The 26495-nt window shown below is 49.9% G+C and overlaps 8 protein-coding genes and 1 non-coding gene across 9 annotated transcripts; 3 read left to right on the forward strand and 6 right to left on the reverse strand.

Moving 5' to 3' along the window:
- Positions 1 to 173: 173 nt before the first annotated feature.
- Positions 174 to 473, reverse strand: M409DRAFT_32793 (uncharacterized protein; the record flags this gene model as incomplete). Its single annotated transcript, XM_033810261.1, has 1 exon — positions 174 to 473. A coding segment is annotated over one exon (300 nt), but the record flags the coding sequence as incomplete, so codon positions are not given.
- A 276-nt stretch (positions 474 to 749) lies between these two features.
- On the reverse strand, positions 750 to 1583 carry M409DRAFT_56370 (uncharacterized protein; the record flags this gene model as incomplete). Its single annotated transcript, XM_033813274.1, has 1 exon — positions 750 to 1583. One exon carries the CDS (start codon positions 1581 to 1583, stop codon positions 750 to 752), a length of 834 nt encoding a protein of 277 aa, XP_033665418.1.
- A 4768-nt stretch (positions 1584 to 6351) lies between these two features.
- Positions 6352 to 6500, reverse strand: M409DRAFT_t44. Its single transcript has one exon. It is a non-coding gene; the product is annotated as a tRNA-Tyr (tRNA).
- A 3269-nt stretch (positions 6501 to 9769) lies between these two features.
- On the forward strand, positions 9770 to 10756 carry M409DRAFT_24931 (glycoside hydrolase family 43 protein; the record flags this gene model as incomplete). Its single annotated transcript, XM_033807457.1, has 1 exon — positions 9770 to 10756. One exon carries the CDS (start codon positions 9770 to 9772, stop codon positions 10754 to 10756), a length of 987 nt encoding a protein of 328 aa, XP_033665419.1.
- Positions 10757 to 11928: 1172 nt separating this feature from the next.
- M409DRAFT_67693 (uncharacterized protein) lies at positions 11929 to 14276 on the reverse strand (the record flags this gene model as incomplete). Its single annotated transcript, XM_033817515.1, has 11 exons — positions 11929 to 12263; positions 12323 to 12658; positions 12730 to 13130; positions 13186 to 13251; positions 13303 to 13485; positions 13534 to 13555; positions 13609 to 13750; positions 13796 to 13860; positions 13912 to 13998; positions 14054 to 14140; positions 14198 to 14276. 11 exons carry the CDS (start codon positions 14274 to 14276, stop codon positions 11929 to 11931), a joined length of 1803 nt encoding a protein of 600 aa, XP_033665420.1.
- A 2051-nt stretch (positions 14277 to 16327) lies between these two features.
- On the forward strand, positions 16328 to 19585 carry M409DRAFT_24933 (uncharacterized protein; the record flags this gene model as incomplete). Its single annotated transcript, XM_033807458.1, has 3 exons — positions 16328 to 17208; positions 17265 to 17807; positions 17884 to 19585. The coding sequence occupies 3 exons, from the start codon at positions 16328 to 16330 to the stop codon at positions 19583 to 19585; spliced, it is 3126 nt and encodes a 1041-aa protein (XP_033665421.1).
- A 109-nt stretch (positions 19586 to 19694) lies between these two features.
- M409DRAFT_24934 (uncharacterized protein) lies at positions 19695 to 21711 on the reverse strand (the record flags this gene model as incomplete). Its single annotated transcript, XM_033807459.1, has 2 exons — positions 19695 to 21481; positions 21534 to 21711. The coding sequence occupies 2 exons, from the start codon at positions 21709 to 21711 to the stop codon at positions 19695 to 19697; spliced, it is 1965 nt and encodes a 654-aa protein (XP_033665422.1).
- A 265-nt stretch (positions 21712 to 21976) lies between these two features.
- M409DRAFT_24935 (uncharacterized protein) lies at positions 21977 to 22558 on the reverse strand (the record flags this gene model as incomplete). The annotated part of the gene is made up of 1 exon (XM_033807460.1): positions 21977 to 22558. The coding sequence occupies one exon, from the start codon at positions 22556 to 22558 to the stop codon at positions 21977 to 21979; it is 582 nt and encodes a 193-aa protein (XP_033665423.1).
- A 1025-nt stretch (positions 22559 to 23583) lies between these two features.
- Positions 23584 to 26301, forward strand: M409DRAFT_24936 (uncharacterized protein; the record flags this gene model as incomplete). The annotated part of the gene is made up of 1 exon (XM_033807461.1): positions 23584 to 26301. One exon carries the CDS (start codon positions 23584 to 23586, stop codon positions 26299 to 26301), a length of 2718 nt encoding a protein of 905 aa, XP_033665424.1.
- Between the last annotated feature and the right edge of the window lie 194 nt (positions 26302 to 26495).

Here is a 26495-nt window from a genome sequence, read left to right on the forward strand (position 1 = left end):
GGCGCTGCGCAATATCTCTATGTACTCCGTTGCAACCACTTCAGCATGACACTCAAACATCAAGAGCACTGTGATGAATGCACCAGTCCATACTTCCACGATTTGGAGACTTATTGCGCTGCCCTTTGCAACATCGCCTGAATACGCAAGAAGAGCCTCTGGGATGCAAAAGTAAGTGCTGTTCTTCCGTCGCGGTCTTTGAGAGACGTATTTGCGTGGGCATCCAGAAGTGCACTCACAATCGCCTCGTGCCCATGTGCGGCTGCTCCTTGCAAAGCCGTCCGTCCCTTTTCGTCTTGAGCATCGATGTCTGCACCGCTTTGCAAAAGTAGTTGGACCACATCGAGACATCCATTTTGACTCGCACATTGCAACGCGGTCTGCCCAACAGCAGTTCGAGCATCCACGGCTGCGCCGGTTTCCAGTAACATTCGAACCATGGTCGCAGACCCCCGTGTTGCAGCAAAATGAATCGCGCGCGAGATCTGAGGCTTTGAGACCCTTTCCAATGAGGCTGCAACGTCGTCTATCGACCCACTTTGGCATGCCGCAACCAATTGCTCATCTGGACTAACACATTGATCCTCTCCACACCTACATAGTAGCGAGGAGGAGGGACCGTGCAACGATAACCACTCCTGCAGAACCTGGTCCGCAGACGGTCGAGCATGTCGATCAGCGAGGAGCATTTTCTGACAAAGAGCCAAAACGTCTTGTCGCCAAGACTCCGGATGGAATTCGTTGACCATTCAATTTTGAAGGTTGCCAACATTCTCGCTGTAAGAACCACTATCTTCGGGAACGATACTGCGGAGATGTCCCAGGCTTTGTGGTCCCTCTAGCGCTGCAAGCATTTCAAGGAATACTGCACCCAAAGAAAATATGTCTGCAGATCGACCACGAGTGCTACCGTTGGCAACTTCTGGAGCACAGTAGCCGGGGGTTCGGCCAGGGATGCGGGTGGCAATGGTTGTGGGCATTGTCTTCCCTAATCCCATTTGAGACAGGCCAAAGTCCGCAAGCAAAGGCCTCCCGTCCTTGATTAAGATATTCCTGGTTTTTATATCTCGGTGACGAATGCCAAGTCCATGAATATAGTGGACCACTTGGATCAGACAACCGAACCACGACGCCGAGGGCGTCCTTCCTCGCCGTAGATAGTGTCGAAGATTCTTGTCAACCCTCTCCATAATAATCGCGAATGGGTATTCGTCCTCATCAAATGCTTGAAAGTATGTCTGTAGGAGCCGAACGACATGGTAATGGCGAGCAGCGTACAATAATTTCGCCTCCTGGACCATCTGTCGTCGGATCGATGGTTCTCCTGCATCCATTCCGTGCTCGGTGATGAACTTGCGGACACATCGAAGCTCTCGAAATGGTTCGTAAATACCTATAGCGTTCTCAATGCGCCTCCCGGGAAGCGACGGCGAAACACCATCCGCGGCGAACGGTAAGTCTTGCTCTGCGCTGTATACCCGGGGAAACCACGGCTCGTGACGTTCGTCTTCAGAGAATGTCTGTAGTATGTCAGCATCCAAGGGATTTTCCAGGGAATGTCCAGCGGGCGTTGTTTCAGACATATTCGGTTGTTGCTGCAAAAATTGGAGAAGGCGTGCCTATCCATATCTGCCCAAGTCTCGAGACGTTTGTCTTTTCCAAAGGCGAGTCGCCGGCGTTTCGGAAATTATTCCGTGTCTGACCGCAAGTGATTGGCTTCTGGCAAGCGGAGGCGAAGCGGTGGGCCCGTGAAGCGAGTTCAACGAGATTTCCACCGTAGGACTTATTCATCTACTCGCGGCGAAGTCAACGTCCAAACTTGGAGCGTTCATTGTGACATGACGTGCCGGGTGCTGGAGAGAAACTTAAGATATTCAACTTGACAGATGTCAATGTTATGCTTCGCACATAGTATGATCATTGTGAAGTTGGTGATTGCCGGCTTCAAGGTCTGTTTCCAGCACGCCGATTAATATGCGACCAATTGAGATTCTAAGCTTGGTCCCGTCAACCCTTTGTTCCTTATGAGATGAAATTTCCCGACTGTGCTTTCCGATTTTGTCTCGGCCACCGTAAGCCAAGTCGAGGGCGAGAATGAAGCTAGATGCGCTCATGTCGCGGTCTTGTGGATGGTCTCTGCGTTGTTCTGTAAGTGCCTTTTGTTGTGCAGTGTAATACTGCATCGAGGATGAGGGCAATCGACTAGCTGGTCATCGGGAAAGAACCGGAGATGGCGATTGCGAAAATGTCTCTGGAAAGTGCCGCGACTGTGGAACTCCTTTTGTTCCATGGAAAACTTCGTCGCCCCGAGACAGAAGATGCACTGTGTAGGTCGACATTCGAGCGGCGAAACCCTGTCCGAGCCCCGACATCCAAGCTAATGCACCGTAGGTGCAAAATCCATGGGCAATACGATGCGACAGAGAGAGATCCCTATTGGTGTCCACACTCTGATCCAGGGCAATCATCAGAGCTCTTTCGGCTTGTATAAGGGTCGCCAGTCAGGAAGCATTCTCCATCATGTCCAGAAGCTGTGATCCACAGCGAGCGTAGGGCATACTTGGCTACTCTTTTCAAGACATTGACCTTTTACGAGAAGCTTTGCAAGCCCCCGGTGTTGGAATCGTGATACATTGGCAGGTCACGCCTGATGGCAACAAGAGACTGTCGATGGTGGGCACCTCTGTCATCGCCGCAGCAATCAGCCGATCTTACGGAGGTAAATCTTTGAAAGCCCCGCCATCTTCATCGACGACGGATGCTACAAGTGAAAGTGTTTCTTTTGATGTACAATATTCAGTTCGGCGCATCAGAAGTCAAGGATTGATGTGTCGACAATGAGAACATAGGTGTCAGCAACAGGGCTTCCCGATCCAGGACTATGCTGTTCCTTCTCTCATCTGTTAAGTGTTGGCAAAGAAAAACCAGCCGCAGCAGTAGGTCCTGAGGGGATAGGCACCAGTTGCTGTCACGTAACAGTCTTGTGCACCACCTCTGCGTGATTCTGGAGGTGCATTTTGCTGTTCAAAGTGATCTTGCAGCGAGGATGTGGACATTCGACTCGCTCGTCATCCGGGAGGTACTGTAGATGTCGATTTTGGAAATGTCTCCTCAAAGTCCCTCGACTGTGGAACTCCTTTGCGCGGCGCTCGGAGGGCAGCGTCGTGTCCCCTAGGCAGAATATGCATTGTGTAGGGTGACACACCAGTAGAAAAGACGGGGATACTTCATCCTTCTTATCATCATCTTCTAATAGCGTCGATAGTGTATTCACGCTGCGAGGGCGGCAGACTTTAGGCATGACCGGCTCACGCCTTTAGCTCAGTGCAGCTACGGCAGCGATAGCTTCGGAGCGACGCCTGCTTTCTTCCTCTAGGTCTAAAGTGACAAAGGTAAGGAGTGCGTTAAGCGCCCGAGAACGATAGCTGCTTAGGGGTTATTCGTCCTCTGTCCCGGCGTTCTACGGCCTCTTGTCGACGCTATCGTTCAGTTACCGCTCGATATCTAGTGTAGGCTGATATCGTTAGTACAGTCTCCTACTCTCGGCGATTATCGCCTTACGGACGGCCTTACTTGTGTTCTAGCAGTCGCGGATCGTATCTCGATAGACATTGTAGATAGCCGAGCCCCTTGCTCGAGTAATTGTCCTATACTAATTACGGATCTTGCTCTTAAGCCCTTTCCGATACCTTCGAAGTAGTCTAATCTCTAGGTGTCTTGCAACTTAGGACTGCTACTCGGCTGTAAGCGCCGTTAGCCGACGAGGATCGATTGTGCGCGACATGCTACTAGCCGCTCGTATAACCGCCGTTTGCGGCTCAAGACCGCGAAAGGCAGCCTATGTATCCGCCGTAATATATCGAGACAAGTAGCTGTTCTAGAAGACGGCGGAGGAGGTATACTGTAGGATAAGGTTTCGCTATAAGTCGCTAATGTAGCCTGATGTGTTTTAGCGATCGGTACGGGTGTGCCTACGCGCAGTACTTACTACTGCTATCGAAAGCTTCACCTGCACCCCGTCGGAAGTAGTACGGGCCGACCGGAAGGTAGAAGCCTATAGCCTTGCCTAAGGCGTTAAGTTTGTCTCGTAGCTAGATCGCGGTCGCAGCTAAGTCTAGCGACACAACTACGCCGTGCGCTTCGTTCTTAAGCTAGCGAAAGATAGGAATCCGCTACTACTCTTCTTTAATTAGTAGCCGCTACTCGTACAGACCTAGAGTAACTTTTAAGCGGAAGAGTTAGTCGGGTTTAGTAAGTCCGTTAAACACTTTATCGGTAAATATTAGACCTAGGAGTATAATCTAAGGGTAGAGAAGAAGGTACGGCTCGCTTACGACTTACGGGATAGGGATCGTATTACTATAACGATCTCGTTAGCTAATAGATAGAAATTATTAGATAATAGCTACGTACTAAGCCTTTAGACCTAGATAGCTCTTTATTTAGGTAAGGGTAACGTTAATAACAAGCCTCGGCTATTTACCTCCCTCCGGATCTTTAAAGAGAGAGAGCGCAAAGTCGCTATATATAATACCTATTAGAGTACTTAGGCGACTACTAGTAATTCCTACGAGCTAAATTAATAACGCTAGCTATACTCTTAAGCGCTCGTACTCTATAGGTACTCGACTCGAGCCCTAGAGGACCTTTAGTAGCTCGAATTCGTCCTCGGCCCGTACGATTACTTTTAGTTTCCTCTCCGTACTTAGCTCGAAATCTATAGCTAGTCTCTAGCGTATCTACGTATTATTAGTACGTAAATAGGACGGAGGGATAGTATAATAGGATAGCTTACGCCGTATATCTAAGTCTTAACGAGAGGGTTAATATCTATAATACCCGTCTTTTTCCGCCGTATAAGCGTAAATATATTCTAATAGGTCTATAGGGTACTAGCGTAACGTATACTAGCCCGTCGTACGTAGAGGATATAGTAGAAGAAGTTATTAAGAACCTTAATAGGTATAGCTTTTAATATACCTATTAGCTCTTTTTCGACGTACTCGTAATATCTAACCTAGCGCTAGTTAGTTTACCGTTAACTTTAAAAGGTGTATCTCGTATACTAGTACTATAGCTCTTTAATCTAATTACTTAAGCTCTCTATACCTACTTTATAGATCTTCTACGTATACGAGGTATCGTTAAACTCCTCTTCTCTATAGCGATAGTATTCCGCTAAGCCTACGTCTATAGTATCGAGGTCCTAGATAGCGTAGATAGCTAATCGAGGGGCGGTATAATCTCGGCGGTAAAGGCGAGGTTTAATCGAGCTCGCTATAATAGTACGCTAGCTAGGAGGTTAAAAGTACGGTAAGAGGAGGCGAGAAAGAAGCGCGGATCGACGGTAATAATAGAGGGCCCCGGGGGGCTAATAAAAGGCGGCGGCACGGGCGTAATATAGCTATACGATAGTATAATACCCCTAGGGTTAGGCGGCTACGTCGAAAGTTAAGCCCTCTATTTTAGGCTCCGGAAAGAGAGTTTAATAGAGGTAAAGCGACCGGGGTTAAGCGGACGTACGGGCCGGACCGATCGTAGCTAAAAGCGTAGGGGCGCGTAGGAAATCTAGTAAAAGTACGCCCGAAAAAGGCCGTAAAAGCAGTCCGAACGGGGCGCGAAAATATCGCGCCCTCGATAAAGATTATTAAAAAAGCTTAGAAGATATCTTAGATTTTATCTAGATCTAGGAATTATATTTAGAAGAGGAGAGAATAATAAACTATAGGGATACTTAGATTCTAACTATATAATAGATAAGTAGGATAGAGTTTTAATCCTTAGGTATATATTCTTCCTCTATAGAGTACTAGTTTTTTAGATAAGTAGAAAGTAGAAGTCTATAGTAATATTAATAATAGAGGCTAAGTATATAGTAATAAATATATATATAAAGTAGGCTTAGTTTCTCTCTATACTCTTAAAAGAAGTAGACTATATAGAGCTAATAGGAGAATACTTATTTTAACTACTTATTAAAGTAGATAGAAGTATAGTTAATAGCCTAAAGCTAGTAATCTTAAATAGAGACAATTAAGTAGCTTTAATACTTATTAAAAATACTTATATCTATAATAGTATAAAAAAAAAAAATAGACCTTAATTCTAAGAGTTTATAAAGTAACTTTATATAGCCTAGGGATAAAAAGGGGCTATATAATCTTACCTTCGGCTTTTAGTAAAAGTAAGATTATATAGAATACTAGACCTAGGAGTTATACTATAGCTATTACTACTATACTATAGTAGTAGAATAGGTTCTAACACCTAACTAGATAGAGGAAAATTCTTTTACTTTATATACTATCGCTTAGATCTTCTTACTAGACCTAACCTTAGAGTAAAAAGAGTTAGCTAGTATAGGAATTAAACCTATACCTCTAGATTCCTATCGTATACCCTAATTATTAGATAGAGCCTAAGAGCGCGGGAACGCTTAGCGGATATCTACTTAGGGGTAACTTCTATAGTCTAGAATTATACTACTTAACTAACTAGCTAGTAGTTAAATAAATAGCTCTAATTAGCTACTAGATAGAAAGTAGGATCTACGCCTAATATAAGTATCCTTATTAGGAATAGAGAAGATATATATACTAGCCTAAGTAGGAGTATTAGATAGTATAGTCTAGATAGGTAGGCTAAGACGGATACCTAAGGTATTAATACTAAGAGTTATATAACTAAAGGGAGCTTACCTCTTTTTAGTCCTCCTACTTCCTATAACTAACTAATATAATTACACCTAGGTTAGTTCCTACTATTATTTATTAATTTAGTTACTTCTACTATGTTCGATACCTATATAAACCCTATAGAGTAGTCTTAGCTTAATAGATAATACTTTAATCTAGTAGCTAGCTCCGTAATATTATATTTAGAGGAAGCTATATAAATATAATATTATATAGTAGCTACTAAGTCTATATAAGTTAGATAGCTATAGTATAGGTACTAAAGTTATCTATAATAAGTAGAACCTTTCTCTAGCTAACCCTTCTTAAGAACTAGTATAGCTATTTAGCTATAAAATCTATATTTATCTACGCCTTATTATTAGCTTTATAAATATAATCTAGTACTAATAGTTAAATATTAGCTGTACTAAAGTAGCGAGGGTATATAGCTTTACTAATAAACTAAAGAGGTAGTTTATTACTACTATCCGTATTTATATATAAATATATAGTAATCCTAGCTTTATTTTACTTAGTTCCTAGCCTAGCCTAGCTTATAAGTAATTTGTCTAGTATATACTTATAGAACAAGCTAGTCTCGTTATAGTTATAGTAGTCTAAAAGGGCAAACTAGCTTATAATAGCCCGTACTATAATAAGCTACTTTTTAAGTACCTAAGAGTCTATATTTCTAGCCTCTCCGTATCTTACTCTTTACTTAATATTATACCTTAACTTAAAGCCTTATAGCTAGCTATTACTAAATATAGGTACCTCTATTTTACGGTATTATAGTAGTCTCTTCTAAAACCTAGCTACCTACTTCTTAATTAAATTACTAGTTATAATACTATCCTCTTTATTCTATTAGTACTATTAGAATAGAGTAGTCTTAAGCTCTAGCTAGTAAGATATACGGAGGCGTTACTTCTTCTATAGTAGTAGATCGTAGCTACTATCTAAGAAGTTATATTTAGTTAAGAGGCTTTCTAAGACTATAGGCTATATTATACTACGCTAAAATTCGTTTAAGAACTACTACTAGAGTTATTTTTAAGTTAGCTAAGGGTATTATTATATATATTAATAAAAGGCCTTCTTTTAAGAGACTAAAAGGCTAGGTATCTTACGGTCTAAAAGTATCTTTTTAATACCTAGTTTAGCTAATAAATTAATTAGGTTAAGGTAATATAGGCAGGTAAGAGGTTTACACCGAATTTTAGAAGTTAAAGCTGAAAGTATAGCGTTAAAGAGGTTATGTTCCTACGGAATATTACGTTATCCAGGTTTGACTGTACCGAGGAAGTACCACACAATTTGCTCTGCCTCGGAGCGTACATGAGTTGTCTAGCTGACCACCCAGACCTGACAATATCGGCTTCAGCTCCAATGCAGACAGGCCATGATTAGCGCTGGCTGGGATCAATTACGCCGTTTGGGTTTTGCCATCCAACACCCACGCCCGTGCTATGTGGCGTGAATGCCCCGCAGCATCTCCTCTCAGTCTAGATCTTCGGGACGTGGACGATACTTTGGACACTTACGTCGATCCTGCTCTGGATGCGACCCCGAGTTGATCTCTGTACTCTTTGCTCTCACGGCTCGGCAGCACTAAAGTGAAATCGTCGGCCAAAGCCAAAGGAGGCAAGTACCGCACAACAGCAAACATTCGCCATCTGTCGCGAGCCCTTCCACACCAAGTCCGTCGCGACCAAACCCAAAAGGTCCCATGGTCAGCTGGCCATCTGACGACTACCTCACATCCATGAAACTCACCTGTTGCCTCCAAATCCAGTCTTGTGTGACATCTTGCAAATATCAGCCTTGCAGGCCCTCCCACGCTCCAAACCCGACGTCTGCCAAGACTTCACATTTGGCCCAGGTCTGTTTTGCTGTTGGGGTCAGTCTAAGTCCGTGCTGCGGGATGAAGATGGAGGTCCTGGTGGTCGTATGGTAAGCCATCGCTTTGGCTGGGATGGTAATGAGGTTTCTTCAACGACTCTGACACCGAGGAGGGTGAAAAAGGCGATGGCTTCGTCGTAAGCATGGCCTGAGCCCGAAACATGTCCTACAAATGTTGTCACGAGAGTTCCCTGGCAGGGAAAATGTACTTTCATGCCGCTACATCTGGCGAAGGTCATGAAGAAAAGCATGGAACCTCTACTATGTCCAAAACAACGTGGAAGAATGACGACGGAAGGTTTCAATGGAAGGACAAACCGCTCTTCCATGCTCTAATGCTTGAGCAAAGCTATCAGGATGTCAGGCTGTTGGGCCGAGATGGGACCTGAAACCCTTAACGAGCGAGGCTCCGCAGTCTACATCGACCGGTCCATACACACGAGTGGCACGGCCGGAGGGAAAAGATTCCGGCCGATGAAGTCAACAAAACTGTCCATTAAAGCGGAACGGTGCTATATCACTTCGGTAGCGCCTAACTCTTAACTTGTCATGTTTGGCGAAGATATGTACAAAAGTGTTGGCAGCATCCACCACTTCCCCAACTCCAATCAAGGTCCGCGCACTAGCTGCATGTGAACGTGAAGTCCGTGCACCCTTGCCCCTTGATCTGATCTCTGCCTCCTCGGATCTCCTCCACATAGTAAGCGCAGGGACAAACAGTCAGTACAAATCAACTTTTGAACCTACGAGGTCTCATGCTCGTCCAATCAGTAGCATTTCGTTACTCGATGCTTGCATATGTAGTAGCGGACCCGCGGAGCCGACCCCCATGGGGAAAACTGCGCTAGAGAGCGAAGGATGAAGGGCAGCGTTTCCCACCACACAAGGATCAGTTGGACCACCTAACACAATGCATGCTTTCTCAGACGCTATTGCTGGAGACAGCATGGACTGTAAGGCTGTAATGGCGAGTGAGTTGTGCTTCTGAGCGCCGTGAACATGTATTTAAGCGTTACAGAATTCGCACCTTTTCCTCTAGACAGCAGACACGCAGCTTCGCTGAGTTAAGATCGACTTCTTTTGCACAAAAGGTGCATCTGACGCTCCTAAACCAGAAAGATTTTCTATTCCCTTGACATTCTTCCCCGGCTTCGTTAGCACCCCAGTTCAGCCCGACATTGGACAGAGCAATGTTGAAGCAACTCTTGGGGATCACAGCGATCGCCAGTGTCTTCGCCAGTGCGAGTCCACTGGAGGAGCGACAGACTGTTCAGGGCGTTCAGAATGCCCTTGGCATAGGAAAGGACCCGAGCGCTTTCTCACAAGTGGTGTCCGGGACTCGCCAGTACTATTTTCCAAACATTGCCGTGCCGGCCGCCAATGGCAGAAACTTGGTAACGCTCCAAATTTCGAATGATCTCAACACTGTCTTGTCAGACCAGGCGAACGACTACACTATCTGGAACACGACGTATACCCCCAACGATACCGGCTTCTATAAATATGGCACCAATAACTACATCATCACGGTCGCCATCAATCCTCAGAGCAGTGGCATCAGGGTGTTGCAAAACACGGGAACTGATCTTACCAAAGGCTGGAAGGAACTCGGACAGATTAAAGATGAAAATGGCAAGGTCCTCGTCGGGTACGACAGTCAAGCGTTCGACGTCAACGGCAAGAAGTACCTCTTGTACGGATACTCCGGCCACAGCATTTACATTGCTCAGCTCACCAGCGAGACAACTGTTGCAAATGCTGCTCTCATTGTCAGCACGACAGGGAATCCGCCTGTGCAAGAAGCCCCTGGCGCACTAGTGCAGGGTGATACCGTGAACATTTTCTGGAGCGAGAATATGTATCAGACCCCCTTTTACAACGTCCGGCGGCTCTCTACATCCACCAGCTCCAACCTCGTCAGTCGTAGCACATGGAGCGGACTGCCCATTACCACCATTCTGCAGAACAGCACCACCAACGGTGTTCAAGGTCCAGGTTCCGCCTCGACATTTACTGGCCCCGACGGCAAACCCTGGCTCGCGTACGACTGTTATTACAGCAAAGATGGGAGTTTTGTTGGTCCAAGGAAGGTACAAGTGCAGCCAATCACATTCACTGGGAATGGTAATGTGATGGCTTCTATGGTTCCGCTGAAGCCTACTCGCTTCAATACCTGAACAACGGCCTCTTTATTGCAACATTTGTCCCGAGACCTGTGGATGTGTTCTGGAACGTCGAAGAAGAGGACGTCTCGCCTTGCATAACCTTTTCTGTATATAGTGTCAGTCTCTACCAACATCAAGGTACATATCTGATCTTCCTTTCCCTCCATCTGATTGTGTACGATTCCAAAAAGCTCAAATCATTCGACCAGTGACGACGGAGAAGTGTCGCAACGTATTTGTTCGGGGAGACGGCCATTGCACTCGCAAGCGCGAACGCATGCGTGATGGCGATGATAGTCGTTGGTCTCATGGTGGATCGAATTGTGGGTGGATGTCTGAGTAGTCAGGAGATGACATGAGCTTTAGTTGAGGCCCGCACACACGTAGATGATCGATGCTGACGTTGCTTGATGATGTGAAAGCTTTCATGTATAGATGGCGCTCTCATTGATTCTTATGTTCGACATTCAGCTGTCTTAAAGGAACCCGCATCTTTGCTGTGGCAGAGACCGTACCGTGCAGGTGTCTACACTCGCATGACATAGTTGACGTCCGACTGCAAACAATCACGTCTCGGATCGCAACGGGAGGCCGACTCAGGTCTGTAAAGGTAGTCTTTCAAACATACTGTTCAATCCCAGAATTCAATAGCATTTGCCGTGGAGCAACATCCGACGGAGATGTCAAATGTTGCTCTTGAAACTGAGCAGTAGTCCGGGCAGTTGCTCCTCATGAAACCCGAGACTAGCCTGATCACCTACTTGCCTGCTGGCGTAACCGTATGATTTAGTGTCTTTTCTCAGCGGAAGAGACGTCCTGCCTTCATAGACGAGACCGGAATAGATCGCCCCTCCCATCTTCATCCAACTCAAACCGGGATATTCATCAGACTTTCTAAATAATCGGAAGTACCAGCGCTTAAACCCTCTTGCAGCGGAGGTGTGGCGGTAGCAGTTCATGATTCCGCTCGAAGTGGCCATTTCGTCCCACTTCGAGCGGAAGTTGATGCAGGAGTGTAGATGTCGAAGTCTGATTTTGGCCCCTTTCTCATGACTGCCAAGCCTGCTCATGATTGGCGGAGTGTCACCTGTCCATCAAAACAACACGTCGTATAGACTTTCGCGACTTTAGTGACACTCACCTACATCACTATCAGAAGCAATAGAAGCTCGCCTCAGATCATACTATTTCGATTTGCCATTCGATGCCGCGCCGTTCGCCGACCCGTTCGACTCGGTCTGGACTTTCCTTTTCACCTCTCCAATGGCATCGCCTGGCTCGAGAATAATCTCCCACGCACCTAGTCCATATTCTTTCGGAGCCCTGATAAATCCACGGCCGCCTCCTCCGACGATCAGGTTACCCGGCCGATATGATGGATCGTGCTCCATGCGTTTGATGACCGAGTGGTGGATCTTGCAGTCGTGATTCATATCGCGAGTTTCACCACGAGGCAACGGCCAGGAGATCGCTTTCCAGCTACCATCGTCTTGCAAATCCATGCGGCGAAATGGCAGCCCTGCCCATACTGTTAGTCGGTTGCACTTACTGACACTCGAACTCAAAGCGAGGACTTACACTCCATAAATTTCCACGCTGCGACCGCACTCCACCCGAGGCCACCTCCAAATCTCAGCGAGTCATGCGTTTTGCTTGTCGTAGCAATGCGATGGATCTCTTCAGTCCAAGCTGGCCCGTCAAACGTTGCTTTCGGGCTTTCAGGCACCTCCTGGCCCTCAACTTGCAACAGCGGTGCCTCCACGTCCACGTCTGGCTCTGGCTCGTCGGGGAAGAGATTCGAAGCTTTGACCTTGTCAGGGTCTAACGGCATGCCTGCTTTTTGAGCCTCTCGCAGAATCCACATCAGAGCAATGTCACTCAAAGGCCGATCTTCGCCTTTGCTCAATGGCCAGCCTGGACAATGCGATCAGCTTCTGGACACAGTGAAACACCGCGTGCCCGAGGTAGAGAGAACCAAGACTTACCTCCGCCGATATCACCATGCTGGCCTGCGAACCAGACTTCGAGTATATCCTGACGATCATCATCGTCCAGCACACCGTTTCGGTTGTTGTCATGCTCAATCTGCGAGACGATGTTTGCAGAGTTGACCGAGATCTGAGAGGCCGCCGAACTTGCAGGTATTTGCTGAAGAGCTCGGTGCTTTCGTCTCCTATCTGCCCGGAACAATGCCTCGGAGTTGTGGCTCTTCTTCATGGATGGCCTCTTTGCACTCTGCGGCCTTGGCTTCTCCTTCTCTTGAACATGTTCCGAGGAATGCAAGTGCATGTGCTCTGCAATCTGGTCTCCTAATTCGCCGAAATTGTGGTGACGTTCTGCGCCAGCGACGCCATGTCGTCGCTCTGAGATCAGGTCTTGTCGGAACCTGCGTATTTGCGTCAGCCACATCGCTCTCATTGTTTGGCGGGAACAAGACATACTTGGCACGTCTCTCGTCAATAGATACCGCGTGTCTAATCACGCGAGCCGTGGTCTTCGCAGTGTACCTTGGCGAACATTAGCAGGGCTCGAAAGTACTCCATTCCGAAGGTGCTCACGGAAACTTTGACCGTGTCATCCAAGCAGATTCGAATTGAGGAACACTGTTGACACAATCGAACAGGCCAATGAACTCGATGCGACAGACGGGCCTGCTGAATGTTTCCCGAAACTTCTTCATGAACTCGAACGTCTCCAGCTTTTTGCGCTTCTCCTCTTCGGTTTCGTCTGTTCTCATTTGCCTGGACGGCGTCAGTCAACTGCTCGAGGGCGTCTCGGTGGATTCTCACCATCGCGAGAAGGTCTTCCAGGCTTTAGCAAAGTCAGTATATTACGCAGATTGATTTGAGACAATGCTAGCTCACCGAATCGCAGCATCTCCTCGTTACCGGCACTTAACAAGCCGACGTAGTCAAGCATTTGTGCAAGAAATCGAGCTGTGTAAGCGCCCCGACTGAACCCGAAAAAGTAGATGGCGTCGCCGTCATTGTAGTATCGCATCAAAAACTAACTTTTCAGTCCAGGCTCTTCAAGCATTGTTGAAGTACCAACCTTGTATCCTGCCATTACATGCTCTCCGAAACTCGTTCCCACAGCCTGGTCCTTTGCTTTGGTATCTGAGGAACATATCAGCGTCTCGCTACTAAGCTGAATAATCTGGCACTTACACCACGACTTGATGCGGCCATATGTACTCTTCCGGGATAAAGAGCTGGTCTCGACATAAGTGCCAATACCAGGCTGGTAATAGTGGACTGTGAGCTGGTCAGCGTGTTCTTACTTCCTCCTGCACTGCGCTCAGATGCTGACATTGACTGCTGTCTTGACGATCGAGCAGGTTGAAAATCTTGATGATATTCGAATCGCTTTGGTTGCCCTGGAATTTGTTGCCCGTGCCTGGATTTTGCCAGAATCAGTCAAGATCATGGGTCATTGGCGACGTTGTTTGCCCACCATCGAAGCACAGTATCAGAGACTTGCGACCTGGAGTTGGTCCAAGCCCTTGCTGAGCTTGGGGCGTTATGCCTGCCATTGTGCTTTATCCAACACGACCTGAACTCTTGATTGTTGGAGCTGCTCTTGGTCTTCTTTGTTGCAATTGCGCCCGGCCTCCTGTACTCAAATCGTCGATGGATGGAAACCCACTGAATTACGTTACAGTGTCAAGAGCTCGGAGTGTCACTCAAAATGTTGTGGAGGCGGCTGCGTTGTGTATCAGCGCCACGGCACCTCCCAAGGAGCTCCATTGATCAGTGATGATGCACCACGGGCTCGCACAAGCCCACACCAACTTCGAAAGGATCATCAAAGTCCCCCATCGGGACGACGATCGTCAATTCGTTACTGTGAGGGACCGATTGGACATCGTCGACAGCAATCATGCAACCAATTCGTATCAGTGACGCTGAAGACGTTCGACACGACGTCTCAACAGCTCTCAACCCGCTCGGCCATTGGACGGGCTCACACTAGAAGAGCAATCGGTGGTGTGCGGGTGCGGGGACTGCATACCGAGTGCATGGCATTAGGTCCTACGCGGTATATGCACTTGCTTGCCCACGGCGCCCACTAGCGGTGTACGGTGGCTGCACTGGCAAAGACTAACGAAGCGTAGGCATGAAAAATACTCCGCACGAATCACTACGACAATCGGCTTTGCGATCTTCAACTCGTGACCGGCAAGACCTGACGCCGAGCAGCAGTTCGTCGTCAACAATGTCCACTTGCAGGATTTAGGTTCAGCAAAGGATCCGTTCCACCCGGCATGTGAACATGCAAAAGAGGGTACGGACGTGCCGCCTACGGGCCGCGCCACCCCTTCTCTTCAACTTCAGCCATCGGTTGATATGAACACACACCTGGGGCTTCACAGTCGAGTTGCAGACCATTCGTGCGACACAATGTTGCCGCTGACGGCGTGGCACCCGCTTTCGAAACGACACGCTGCCCCTCGAGCACGGTGCTCCGGAGCACACGCCCTCAGCCAGCCACGCAGTTTAAGGCTGCAGGTCGCCCACACAATCTAGGCCCCGCTCAGGCACGACCAGCAGCGTCACAACGCAAGTTGAGCAGCCCGATAATTTCTGTCATACGCCTGGCGAACATCACGCAAACCCCGCTGGAGACAATCTTTCGACGGCAAAAGTTCAGATTTGTCGTCAAAGTCTGTTGGTGAGGAGACGATCGGCTTTGTGCATTAACGTGCATACGTGCTCGCTAATCCGCAGATAGCCAGATGCTAGCATCCACACACTATCTCCCTTTCTGCAGTATCCCTTTCAGGCAAGGTCTGCTCGGACCATCCGGGCTCTCGGATTTGCTTCTGAGTAAGTTGAAAATTCGACATTACGATTGGGTCAATCTAAGGATGTGGATTATATCGCTGAGAAAAGCATTCCCAAAGGCATATGGTGTCGGAACGCCCAAGACTGAATTTGCTTTCGTTGAACCTCGCACTCGCACGGAACTAAACCGGCCTTCGCACCACCTAACCTGTCTCTGCCCGGTGGTGGAGCCACGGTGCAGGCGGGTGTATGCAATAACCGCCCGAGGACTTTCCAATCTGCAACATCTCATCATGCAATACGGTGGATCGTGTGCATTAGTACATGTACCGGTGGTTGCCGCCAGCAACGATCAGCCCATACCGTTCATCCTCGTCATGCCACCAAGCATGGCGTAGCCGTCCCTGCAGGAAGCCGTGTCGCAAGACATGGAGCTTGAGCTACACCTTGAGCTGTGCAACAGCTATACCACCATGCCGGGGCAAAAGTTTCGGCCTGTTCAGCGTCACACCGAAGCCTGTCGCCCCTCTTCCATTGGTTTTTCCTCTTGGCCAAGACACCATGCATGCGCTTCGTGTACCACTGATGAACGTGGCGATCGCTCCAATCGAATGACCCGCAGCCAATGATTGGGGAGGGGTTGGTTAGCAAAATGGCGAGTTGCATCGTGAGTTGACCGCGATTTTGCTGCCTGCTTGTCTGTGACTCTGGCTTTTCTTTCTTCCGCGCATTCTTCTTTCTTCTCTTCCATCTCGCTTGTCCATAGACGCAGTGCAAAACATACACTGCTGTCTTCACAATGCCCGGCCGAATCACAACACTGATCGGCACGATCAAGAGGAAACCCACCAATGCTCCCGACCGAAAATCAGACAGCCAGGCAAATGGAGCTCCCGCCAATGGCGAGAAGACATCTCTCGGCCATGATCTCACGCATATGAAGTTCAAAGATGCCAGAGTATTGGGCCAAGGTCTAACTTCTCTGGCATCGGGAGAGCCATTGGACGACAAGGAGCTTTTGCTCGAACATGGCGTGTCTATGTTGCAAGGGCTTCCGCTCAACAGCGGCCTTTCAGCTTCCGTTTCAGACGCATTCATTAAGATGCTCTATCATGATCTCCCACATCCACCAGCAACGCTTGCAGGTCCGACATCGAGATATCGAAGGCACGACGGTGGTGGCAATGTTCCTTGGAATCCAGAAATGGGCAAAGCTGGCTCTCCATACAGTCGCAGCGTTCCTCCAATGAAGCCCAAAGGCCCAAATCTCCCCGATCCCGAGCTCGTCTACGAGCAGCTGCTCAAGCGGAAAGACCCTTTCAAAGAGCATCCCTCGGGCCTCAACAGGATGTTCTTCTCCTTCGCCACAATCGTCATCCACGAGTGTTTCCAGACTTCGCGATCGAATCATTGGATCAACGAGACGAGCAGTTACGTGGATCTGAGCACGCTATATGGTAACACGGAGAAAGAGCAGAAGGGAGTGCGGACATATCAGAATGGAACGATATTCAATGATTCGATTGCTTCTGACCGAATCATGATGATGCCTCCTGGTGTCATTGCCACACTTCTGCTGTTCTCGAGGAATCACAACAGTATCGCAGAGAACTTGTTGACGATCAATGAAGAGGGCAAGTATCGTCCTTGGGAAACTTTGACCGAGGAGCAGCAAGTCTGGTAAGTCAAAACAGCAGATGGCCACAGTTACTAGGACCTGATCTGACAAACTCTAGGCAAGACGAGGATATCTTCCAGCTCTCCAGAAACATCAACGTCGGCTTCTTCGCTACTGTCGTGCTCAAAGACTACGTCGCAGCTATTCTGAATACACCGCGGGCAAACTCCACTTGGTCATTGGATCTGGGAGGCGAAATCAAGACCGCCGGACAACGTGTTGATCGCGCAAGCGGAAACGTCGTATCTGTCGAATTCGCCGTCCTCTACCACTGGCACGCAGCCCTGAGCGCCGCAGACGCAACATGGCTGGAAGACATGTTCAAATGGAGTCTACCAGAGTTGAAGTCCATCGACGACTTGACTCAGAAGGATTTCATGACTGTGTTGATGAAAGAAGGCCACAAGCTGGTGGCTACTCCTGCAAAGGAGTGGACATTCGCCAATTTGCAGAGACAAGCGGATGGCAAGTTCAAGGATTCGGACATTGCGGAGATCTTGAAGAGCTGTGTTGATGAGCCTGCGCATGCGTTTGGTGCTCATAGCACGCCGCACGCCCTCAAGGTTGTGGAGATTATGGGCATGCTGCAGGCTCGGGAGCAGTTCAACGTTTGCACTATGAATGAGTAAGATTGAAGTCGCCGAGCAATAATGGTGTTCATACTGACGATTGTGCAGATTCCGCAAATACCTGAATTTGAAAGCATACAAGACCTTCGAGGACTGGAATCCAGACAAAGAGACAGCTCGAGCGGCTGAGCTTCTCTACGGACATATCGACAACCTTGAGCTCTATCCTGGACTGATGGCAGAGGTGACAAAGCCAGCGATGCCAGGTAGTGGTGTCTGCCCTGGCCAGACGACTGGTCGTGGTATCTTGGATGACGCAGTGGCTCTTATTCGAGGAGATCGTTTCTTGAGCTACGACTTCAACAGCAGTACGCTCACCAGCTGGGGCGTCAGCAAATTGGGCTCTCCTCCAGCAGGCTGCTACGGCGGTATGCTCCCGCATTTGATCTTCGCAGGCCTGCCAGGCGCATACACTGGTACTTCGACTTACGCTCTTCTGCCATTCTACACGCCAAAGGCCGCTCGTGGCATCCTTAAAGGCAACGGTGTTCTCGACCAATACGACCTGAAGCGGCCTCGCAGTGACATGGACATCGTTGCAGTGCAGTCGCAAGAAGCCTGCAAGAAGGTGTTCTTGGACACTGACAGCTTCCGACTCTGCACGTACGGCCACTACACCATCTTCGGCTGGGACAACATCCAGAAGCACAACGACCAGACAAACCCTCTGCACAAGATTTTCTTCGAGGACGGCTTCGAGAGCAATGTTGCGAAGTTCTACAGCGCCAATGTGTCGAAGCTCATCAAGGAGAGCTCGCTAAAGTACCAGAGCACGAAGCGATCGATCGATATCGTCCGCGATGTGACCAACGTCACTCCTATCCTCTGGCTGGCTGAACGTTTCGCCATCCCCCTCAAGACACCGCAGAACCCACGAGGCCTACTGACTCTTCCCGAGCTCTTCGAGATCTACATGGCGCTGTACCTCTACCACACCTTCAACATCCAACCGATCAAGGAGTGGAAACTCCGAGACGACGCGAACAAGAGCTCGCAAATCCTAAAGTCAATCCACGAAGCGCATCTCAAGACACAACAAGGTCTCAAAGAGCACCTCGTCGACTGGCTGGCCAAGGGCTCCGCATACGAAGTCAAGCCCGAAGCAGATCGGATCTACCACGCCCTCAACAACACCAAGCTCAACATCAACAACCTCGTCGAAGACTGCATCGGCGTGGGCACCCCCATTGCTGGCGTCGTCACGCAGCAGACATCCCTCCTGGTCGACCTGTTCCTTAAGCCCGAGTACGAGCAATACAAGCAACGGATCATCGAGCTCGCCCACAAAGACGATGCCGCCTCCGACAAGGAGTTGCAAGGGTTCGTCTTCGAAGGCATGCGCCTCGCTTCCGCCATCCCGGGCGTTCCCCGTGTCGCGACTAGAGACACCACCGTCCAAGACGGCCCCTACGGCCCCGTCAACGTCAAGAAAGACAACGTGATCCTCATTGCAACCTCCAAAGCAAACCTCGACCCAGCCGCGTTCCCAGATCCAGAGAAACTAAACCCGCACCGCGCGGTGTCAGATTACAGCTTGAAGTCCTTCGGCGCCCGCATCGTCGGTCCTTCGATCGCAGCCACGCTGAAAGAGATCTTCAAGCTCAAGAACGTGCGTCGGGCACCGGGACGGCGGGGCCAGCTGCATTTCGTGGAACACGATGTTGGGGGTGTGAAGTTGAAGGCGTATTTGGATGCTAATTCGAGGGAGAATCATGTGCCTACGACGTTGAGTATTGAGTATGATGAGTGAGTGAAGAAGTGGGGAGGTGATGGAATGGATTGTGATACCCGTTATCTGGAGAAAAGAGGTTTAGCTAGTGTAGTGGAAGGGGCAATGTATGATTTGATGACTCTACGATTCATTGTTGTTCAGATTTCAGCGAGGCGATCCACTTCGGAATGCGCGGCCTCTTCTCCCATTGCTGCTTCCACTTATTCTGCCAATCGTCTACACTCGCCGGCATCGCGAACACAGCCGAGACCAACCACGTCGTAGATTCCGGGGCCAGGTCGGCGTACAATGTCGGCAACAACGTCCTCGGCTCGATGAGATTGCTGTTCGCATCGACGTGGCAGATCCCTCCCATGCGAGACCCTTGAAGAAGTTCGACAACACCAGACGCTCCAGCCCGAGACACGACTAGTCCTTCCTGTCCCGAAGCAAGCGTGCCCTCATTCGGCGACTCAGGGTAGAGCGAATTCAACACCCGTCCATCCCTCTCCCTCGTCCCAGCGATCGCGAACCCGCCCTCGGCGCTCTGTAATTGCCTTCCCGTCTCAATCCAATGGACACGAAGATGCCAATTCGGAGCCTCATCAGTGGGCGGGACAAGCCAAGTTCTCACTTCGACATCCTTCCAAGGACGCATAGTCGAATACAGTACGGGACTACCCTCCTTCTCCGAGATCTGAGCGTTCTCAACCTCCCTTCTCAATTTCCAGATCTCCCCGCCATCATCGCTGAGCGCGAGTGCGCTTTCGGGAACAAACTGCTCGAGCGTATAACCGCCTGTGGGAACTGCATATCCGAACGAAGCGCTGTAGGCGAAGTGGCCGTATTTCGCTTGTGTTGATTTCAGGGGGTAGTGGCATTTCTGACCGCTCGAGAGGAGGAAAGTGTGGCCTCCTTCACGCACCCTAATATGCAGTGGATACTTCAGAGCCTTGACAGATGGTAGTGGGCTCGGTGTCTGGGTGAAAGGATGAGGTTCCTCGTTGCTCAACCATAAGGGATGTGTAGCTGGTTGAGTGAGCGCGGCGAAGGCGAGCATGCACCAGTATGGAGAGCCGGGGGAGTTGTAGTTCTCGGCGAGGTAGTAGTTCGGATATGTGTATCCGATGTTCAGCATACCGTTCGCCTGGAAGATGTGAGGGTGTTTGCTCCACCAACGGAGATTTCGGAGTAGAAGACCTTTGATGATACCCCAGTTGAGAGGTTCCGGTGGTTCCACGTCTGCGAACGCAAAGGAGGACCAGAAGGCGATGGTGGCGAAACGGTAGGTCAGACTTCGTCCGAAAGGAATCGAGTGGCCGTCGGGGTCTTGATAATGAATAAAGTCCAGAGCAAACGTCCTCGCCCGTCTCCTATACTCCTCCGCACGTTTCGGATCAAAATCATGCGCCAGCTTCGAGTACAGCAGTTGCAGATACTGAATCGCAAACGACCCGCTATAATAATCCATCTGCGTATACCCCTCCGGCCCATCATTCGACCACCCATCCCCACGATGGAAAGTGTCCAAATGATCCATATCGGCCTCGATCCTACCATGCGAATACGGCGCACCATTAGCTTTCAATCCAAGATTCGCAAAGACTCTGAACCACAGCCAATTCGTGTTCGGCATCTCCTTGTCGTTCATCGAGCCGATCCAAGCAGCAACGTTCGCCTTTTCTTCCTCGGAGAGTGGATCCCAGAAGTCTTTCCCGGCGACGGCGAGCATGAATCCTATGGGGCAGGATTCGACCATCCGCTGGTCGAGATCTTCCATGTTGCCCCAAAACTCTGGGCTTTCGGGGTTTGTGCCAGATGCGAGGCCCTTGACGAAGAGATGGGTGTTTTTGTATTTGTTGCCGCCGGCAAGGAGTGCCGCGAGACCCCATAGTGGGCGAGCGTAGCCTTCAATTTGGGCAGCTGTCTCGTCGACTGTCATATCATCAGTGACAGGAGTCTTGTTTCTTCTATGGGAAGGGCTCACATCTTGTTCCTGTTCCACCCACTCGCACCAGAGCACATCCGGGTGAGAAGCCAGCCTCGAGGGGGTCCAGTAACGAAGCACACGCAGTGACTACATCGTCCCGTGTTCTAAATGGATTCTGTGAGAATGCGTGAGTAGCAAACGGCTGGTTAGCCTCCGCAATGCGAGCTGTAGACATCTCGATGGGAAAGGAAGGAAAAGAAGGAAATAAGGCCGATATTGCTCGATTGCGAGAATGATCTTCTTCAGAGAGGTGCTCGGAGCATCATGTACCGCGATCATAGGTACCTGCAGTAGTGCGGTACAATACTCGCCTTCAAGTGTGGTCGACCGGCTAAATGGGAGATCAGAGTGGGGGTGAGATTGGGGGTCGCAAGACCACGTTTCTCTTGCAGGTGTGTGACCGCGCTTATATCTTCACTCACGGTACCTGCCAATTTGGATTATGTGCTCAAGTCTCGCTCCTCATCGATCGGTAGAATCTTTTCAATCTTCAACTCCGGCACTTGATCGATCAATTCGTGCCATTCTTGCAAGGTCCGCTCCTTCCCGCCAAAAGACGACATCGGAGTCGGGTCGGTGGCAGCTGCCCAGTACGGACACTCGACACTGGGAAGTATGATCCCGTTGAGGAGAAGCGTTGAGTATCCAGGCTTCACTGCGTCGCGAAGGCGGCCCAAGATGGTCAGACATGCAGCGTTAGCCCAGTCGTGCAGGATCATTCTCATGTAGTAGGCTCTGGCGTGTCGGTATTGGTCTGGCTGAGGATCGAAGAAGCTGTGGGCTCCCTTGGTCATTTGGAGGGCCCAGTCCTTGGGTACTTGGGCGATGACATTTGGCAGATCTTGTAGAACCAAATGCCCGGGTATGTCCAAAGATTTGCGGCGTTCGTTGAAGTTGACGAGATCGTGCCCTATGCCACCACCGACGTCGACTAAGAGAATGTCCTCATTGACGGCCACCTTGAAGTCCTCAAGCGGGTATATCTCATACCACTGAGTCCTCCCCATTCGGCGGCTGTCCATGAAGGCATCGAAGGCGGCCTGCCTAAAAGGTTCGATGGCCAGTCTCTTCCACTACCTCATGCCCTCTGCAGACGCGAATGGGTAGTCGGCAACATCAGGCGGTGTCCGATATTGCGTGTTATCAAGATCAAATGCATTCGCGCCAACGAGGGTAGAAGGTCCGAGAACACTACCGTGCCATTCCTCAGGGCTGTGGTGGTAAGCGACATGGTCAGATTGTTGCGAGCGTACGTTCTGGTGCCCACTTCATCAACAATGCCAGCAGTCGCAAGCAGGCGCATGATGCGGGCTACCATCGCAGAGTCTGCTCCTGTTTCTTTCGCCAATATTTCTGCTGTAACACCAGCCAGACTCGCTTTGGCCACATGATCTGACCAGCCAGCATCGAGCGCCGTTCGTAAAGACGCCTTGACAAGAGGATAGGTGAAGCCCTCCTAGACCCGCTCAAAAGGCGCCTATCCTGGCTGGAGGATGGCCTTGGACAGCGCAGTGACATCTTGTCGGTAAGGCAAGTCATTCAGGAGCTCGTGCTAAAGCTCGTTCGCAAGGGTATTGGCTGCGTGCAGATGCTGGAGCAGTTCTTGCCGTTTTTGGTCCATTTTGGCGGATAATCTGGAAAGAAGAGTAGCACATCACGTATAGAGTAGAGCGTTCCCACCATATAAGCAAACACAGGTTTGCCGTCTTGATCGAAGCATTTTCCATCGTAGCACGTATATCCTTTAGGCTTACTGATCGAGAAAGGACAAAACCGCGACGGACCACCTGAAATGGCTTGGTGCAAGTGGTATTCGAGCCATGGCAGGCTCATGGTTTGGCAGAGTTTGTTATACCGTAATCACCAGAGTATAGCTTGGTAGTTTTCGCGAGGGTTGAGGTTTGCGGGATAGTTTGAGTGAAGAGAAGGCCTGACGAAATCGACTAGCTTCACTCGGACCGAAGCGTTCCCGACGCTTACTCAGCTTTGTTTACATGGCAACCACCTCACCGAAAGGCCTTTGCTTCCAGAGAGCAGATCTTCAATCATGCCTACGACTCGAAATGCATCAAACGGCAGCACCATAACAACCGCATCGAACAAACAGCAGACCATATTTCGATTTCCGGAGAACCACCACTTGGTCATCACCACGGCGCGACATGTCTTCGCTTGGGATTCGGCTGGCGTACATATAGTCTTCCAGAGCAGTCGAAGCGGCATTGTCGCCGCCAGAGAAGCCAAAGATGGGTCGGGTGTACTTGCAGTGGCCAGCAGCAATGTCGTTGTCATGCATGACACGAGGCGAGGGAAGGAAGAAAGCTGGGGATTGAATGCACCACTGGACGAGGTCCGCCACATCGAGTACACGCCGGACGCCAAGTCGCTGTTCCTATCAACAACTACCGACGGCACGATTCAGCACTATAATACCGAGAGGTCTCGCTTGGTCGATCCAGCTCAAAAGCATGATGCTGTCCCCGTTGCGCTTGCTATTTCTCCCACAGGACACATGATGCTCTCGGCATCGCAAAATCCTCCTGTGGTTTACTTGAAGAACTTGGTCCATAATACGGCACCCCTGCACATTCAGCCCAGTGCATCAAGCGCTGTGGTGTCGGTCGCGGTCTTTCATCCAGAGCGACAAAATGTATTCCTCCTTGCCTTCAGAGACGGTTGCGTTGCTGCTTATGATGCCACCCGAATGGCCAAGAAGGGACTCTTTTCGAATCAGGCAAGCGTCAACGATGGAGAGATTTCACGCATTGCGAACGTCCATCGCGCTATTGTGTCGGGGGATGACTTATTCGACATTGCTGCTCCAGTTGCTGGAGCTGCATTTTTGCCAGGATACAAGACGAGAGCTGTCACTGCTGGTCGGGATGGAAAATGCAAAATCATTGACTTTGCCAATGGCGGTGCTGTCGTTCGAACATGGCATGCCAAGGCCCCTGTCACATCGATTTCGGTCCTAGCGCTGAAGCCTACACCTGGTCATCGAAGATTGGACTCTGGTAGCGGAAGGAATCGCTCATCTGGAGCTCACACAATTGGTGGGCCTACGAGCACGGACAGTCTGATCACTGTAAGCCGAGTCGACGGAAGAGTGCAGATGTACGACAGCTTGGGCCTACTGCTTGCCGAGAAGAACATCAGCGGCAAGGAGGAGAGGATCATAAGCATCGAGTGGGCGAAGGGTCCATCGCCTGCATCGGCCTGTGTCGACTCTCGGCGGCACTTGAGTGATGACGAACTCGAGACAATCAACCCAGTATCGTCGCAACGAGCGCTCCTGGAACAAGAGTTGACTTCTCCAGGGGTTCATTCAACCGCGACTGGCGATCCATCTTCTCAGCATCTTGGACTGCCTACTTCTTTGAGAAAAGCCACCATTTCTAGGCAGCTTACGATTCATCCCGATGAAGAGGTTCTAAGTACCGTTCGGTACACACCTTCGCCGAAGCGGTCGCAGCACCTAGGACCTGCAGGTGTTGAGTATCAGGATCTCTTCTCGCCGGTCAAGCAGGACCCGCCCAAAGCCAAGAGTCCCATCAAGCCTCGCATCACAAGCCCACCACCTCGAAACCGCCCACGTTTATCAAGCCAGACATTCGTCAAGGACCTCGACTCGCAGAAATCAGCAGGTAGTGCTGCTTCCACCCGGAGAAAGTACTCGCTGTTTCCCTCCACCGAAAGCCATGCTACCAGTTCTAGTTCTGCGTCCATCCAAGCTGAGCACAATCCACGATCAACGCTCAAACCGCCACGAAGAGCGACGACTGCTGTCTCTCCACTTAGCAAGTCGCAGAGGCACATCACTTTCGCCAAGACTGCCGATGGGTCAATCTCGAGCCGCAGTAGGACTGTCGCTGCTGCTACTCCCGTCAATCAAAATGCGAGAGTCCTCGCCGACCTTCGCAAGTTGTCAAAAGATGGCTCATCGCAACGAAAGCACGGAACACTTTCCTCATACGCCACTTCTCAGCTTTCGAGACCGAGTATCGGCACTCATAGCACTGGCATTGTAAACGAGACCACACATGACGTTGGCGGAAACTCTGAGGCGCATACAGAGTCCACGTCGTCTTGGTCTCTTCAGGATGACAGTGAGGATATCTGGCTCACGTCAGACTCTGATGAAGACCAAAGCACACGCACACGACGGCGAAAGCATCCTGCCCGACCACCCGGTAGGCAGACATCTCGTTCCAGGATGGACTCGAATGGAACTGCCAGCACTGCTGTTATGCATCCCGCCTCGTCACAGCTCAAATCTGCTCCCATTGATGGCTCGACGGACGATGATGCTTTCGCTACAGCAAGATCCCAGCTTTCTCCCGCAGCATCGTTCTCTCCAGCGTCAGAACAAGTCAGGGAACTGTTTCCAAGATCGTCATCACTGTCTCCCGCCAAGAAACGAAGCCAACGGAAAATTGCTCGACGCTCACCTATCGGGAAAGAAAATACCGTGACAAGGATGGCCGTTAACGCAGCTTCCGGGCCACAAACGAGGAGCCCATGGACAAGAGTCAAAGCAGGCAAGCACGCCAACCCTATCCAAGTCTACGAGGATGCAGACGGCGCTGCGATGTCAGGAGGTTTACCGCGAAGTGAAGGCTTCACCTGTCTCACCTGCCCAGAGACCAAATCTAGAGTTCAGGGTCTGGAAATCGAGGTCGCCCAACTGAAAGGCGAGGTCATTGCGTTGAAGGCGATTTTGAGGAGGAACGGGCTACCTTTTCCGGCTTGTCTGAAGAATCGATAGAAGCGACTCGATTGAAAGCATGAGGGAATGGTATATTGGCTTCAAATTATGATACCCCTAGGCGACTCATGAAATGGCATCAAGTGCACTTTCCGTCGGCATGTAGCAAGTCTTGACTGACCACTTCACAGTCGATAGCTCAATTGTACAGAAGACCTGCATGGACACCCCCCCCCCCCCCCCTTTTGTGTCAC

This window comes from Zasmidium cellare (assembly GCF_010093935.1).
Source record: "Zasmidium cellare ATCC 36951 unplaced genomic scaffold M409scaffold_25, whole genome shotgun sequence".
NCBI classification, from domain to species: Eukaryota; Fungi; Ascomycota; class Dothideomycetes; order Mycosphaerellales; family Mycosphaerellaceae; genus Zasmidium; species Zasmidium cellare.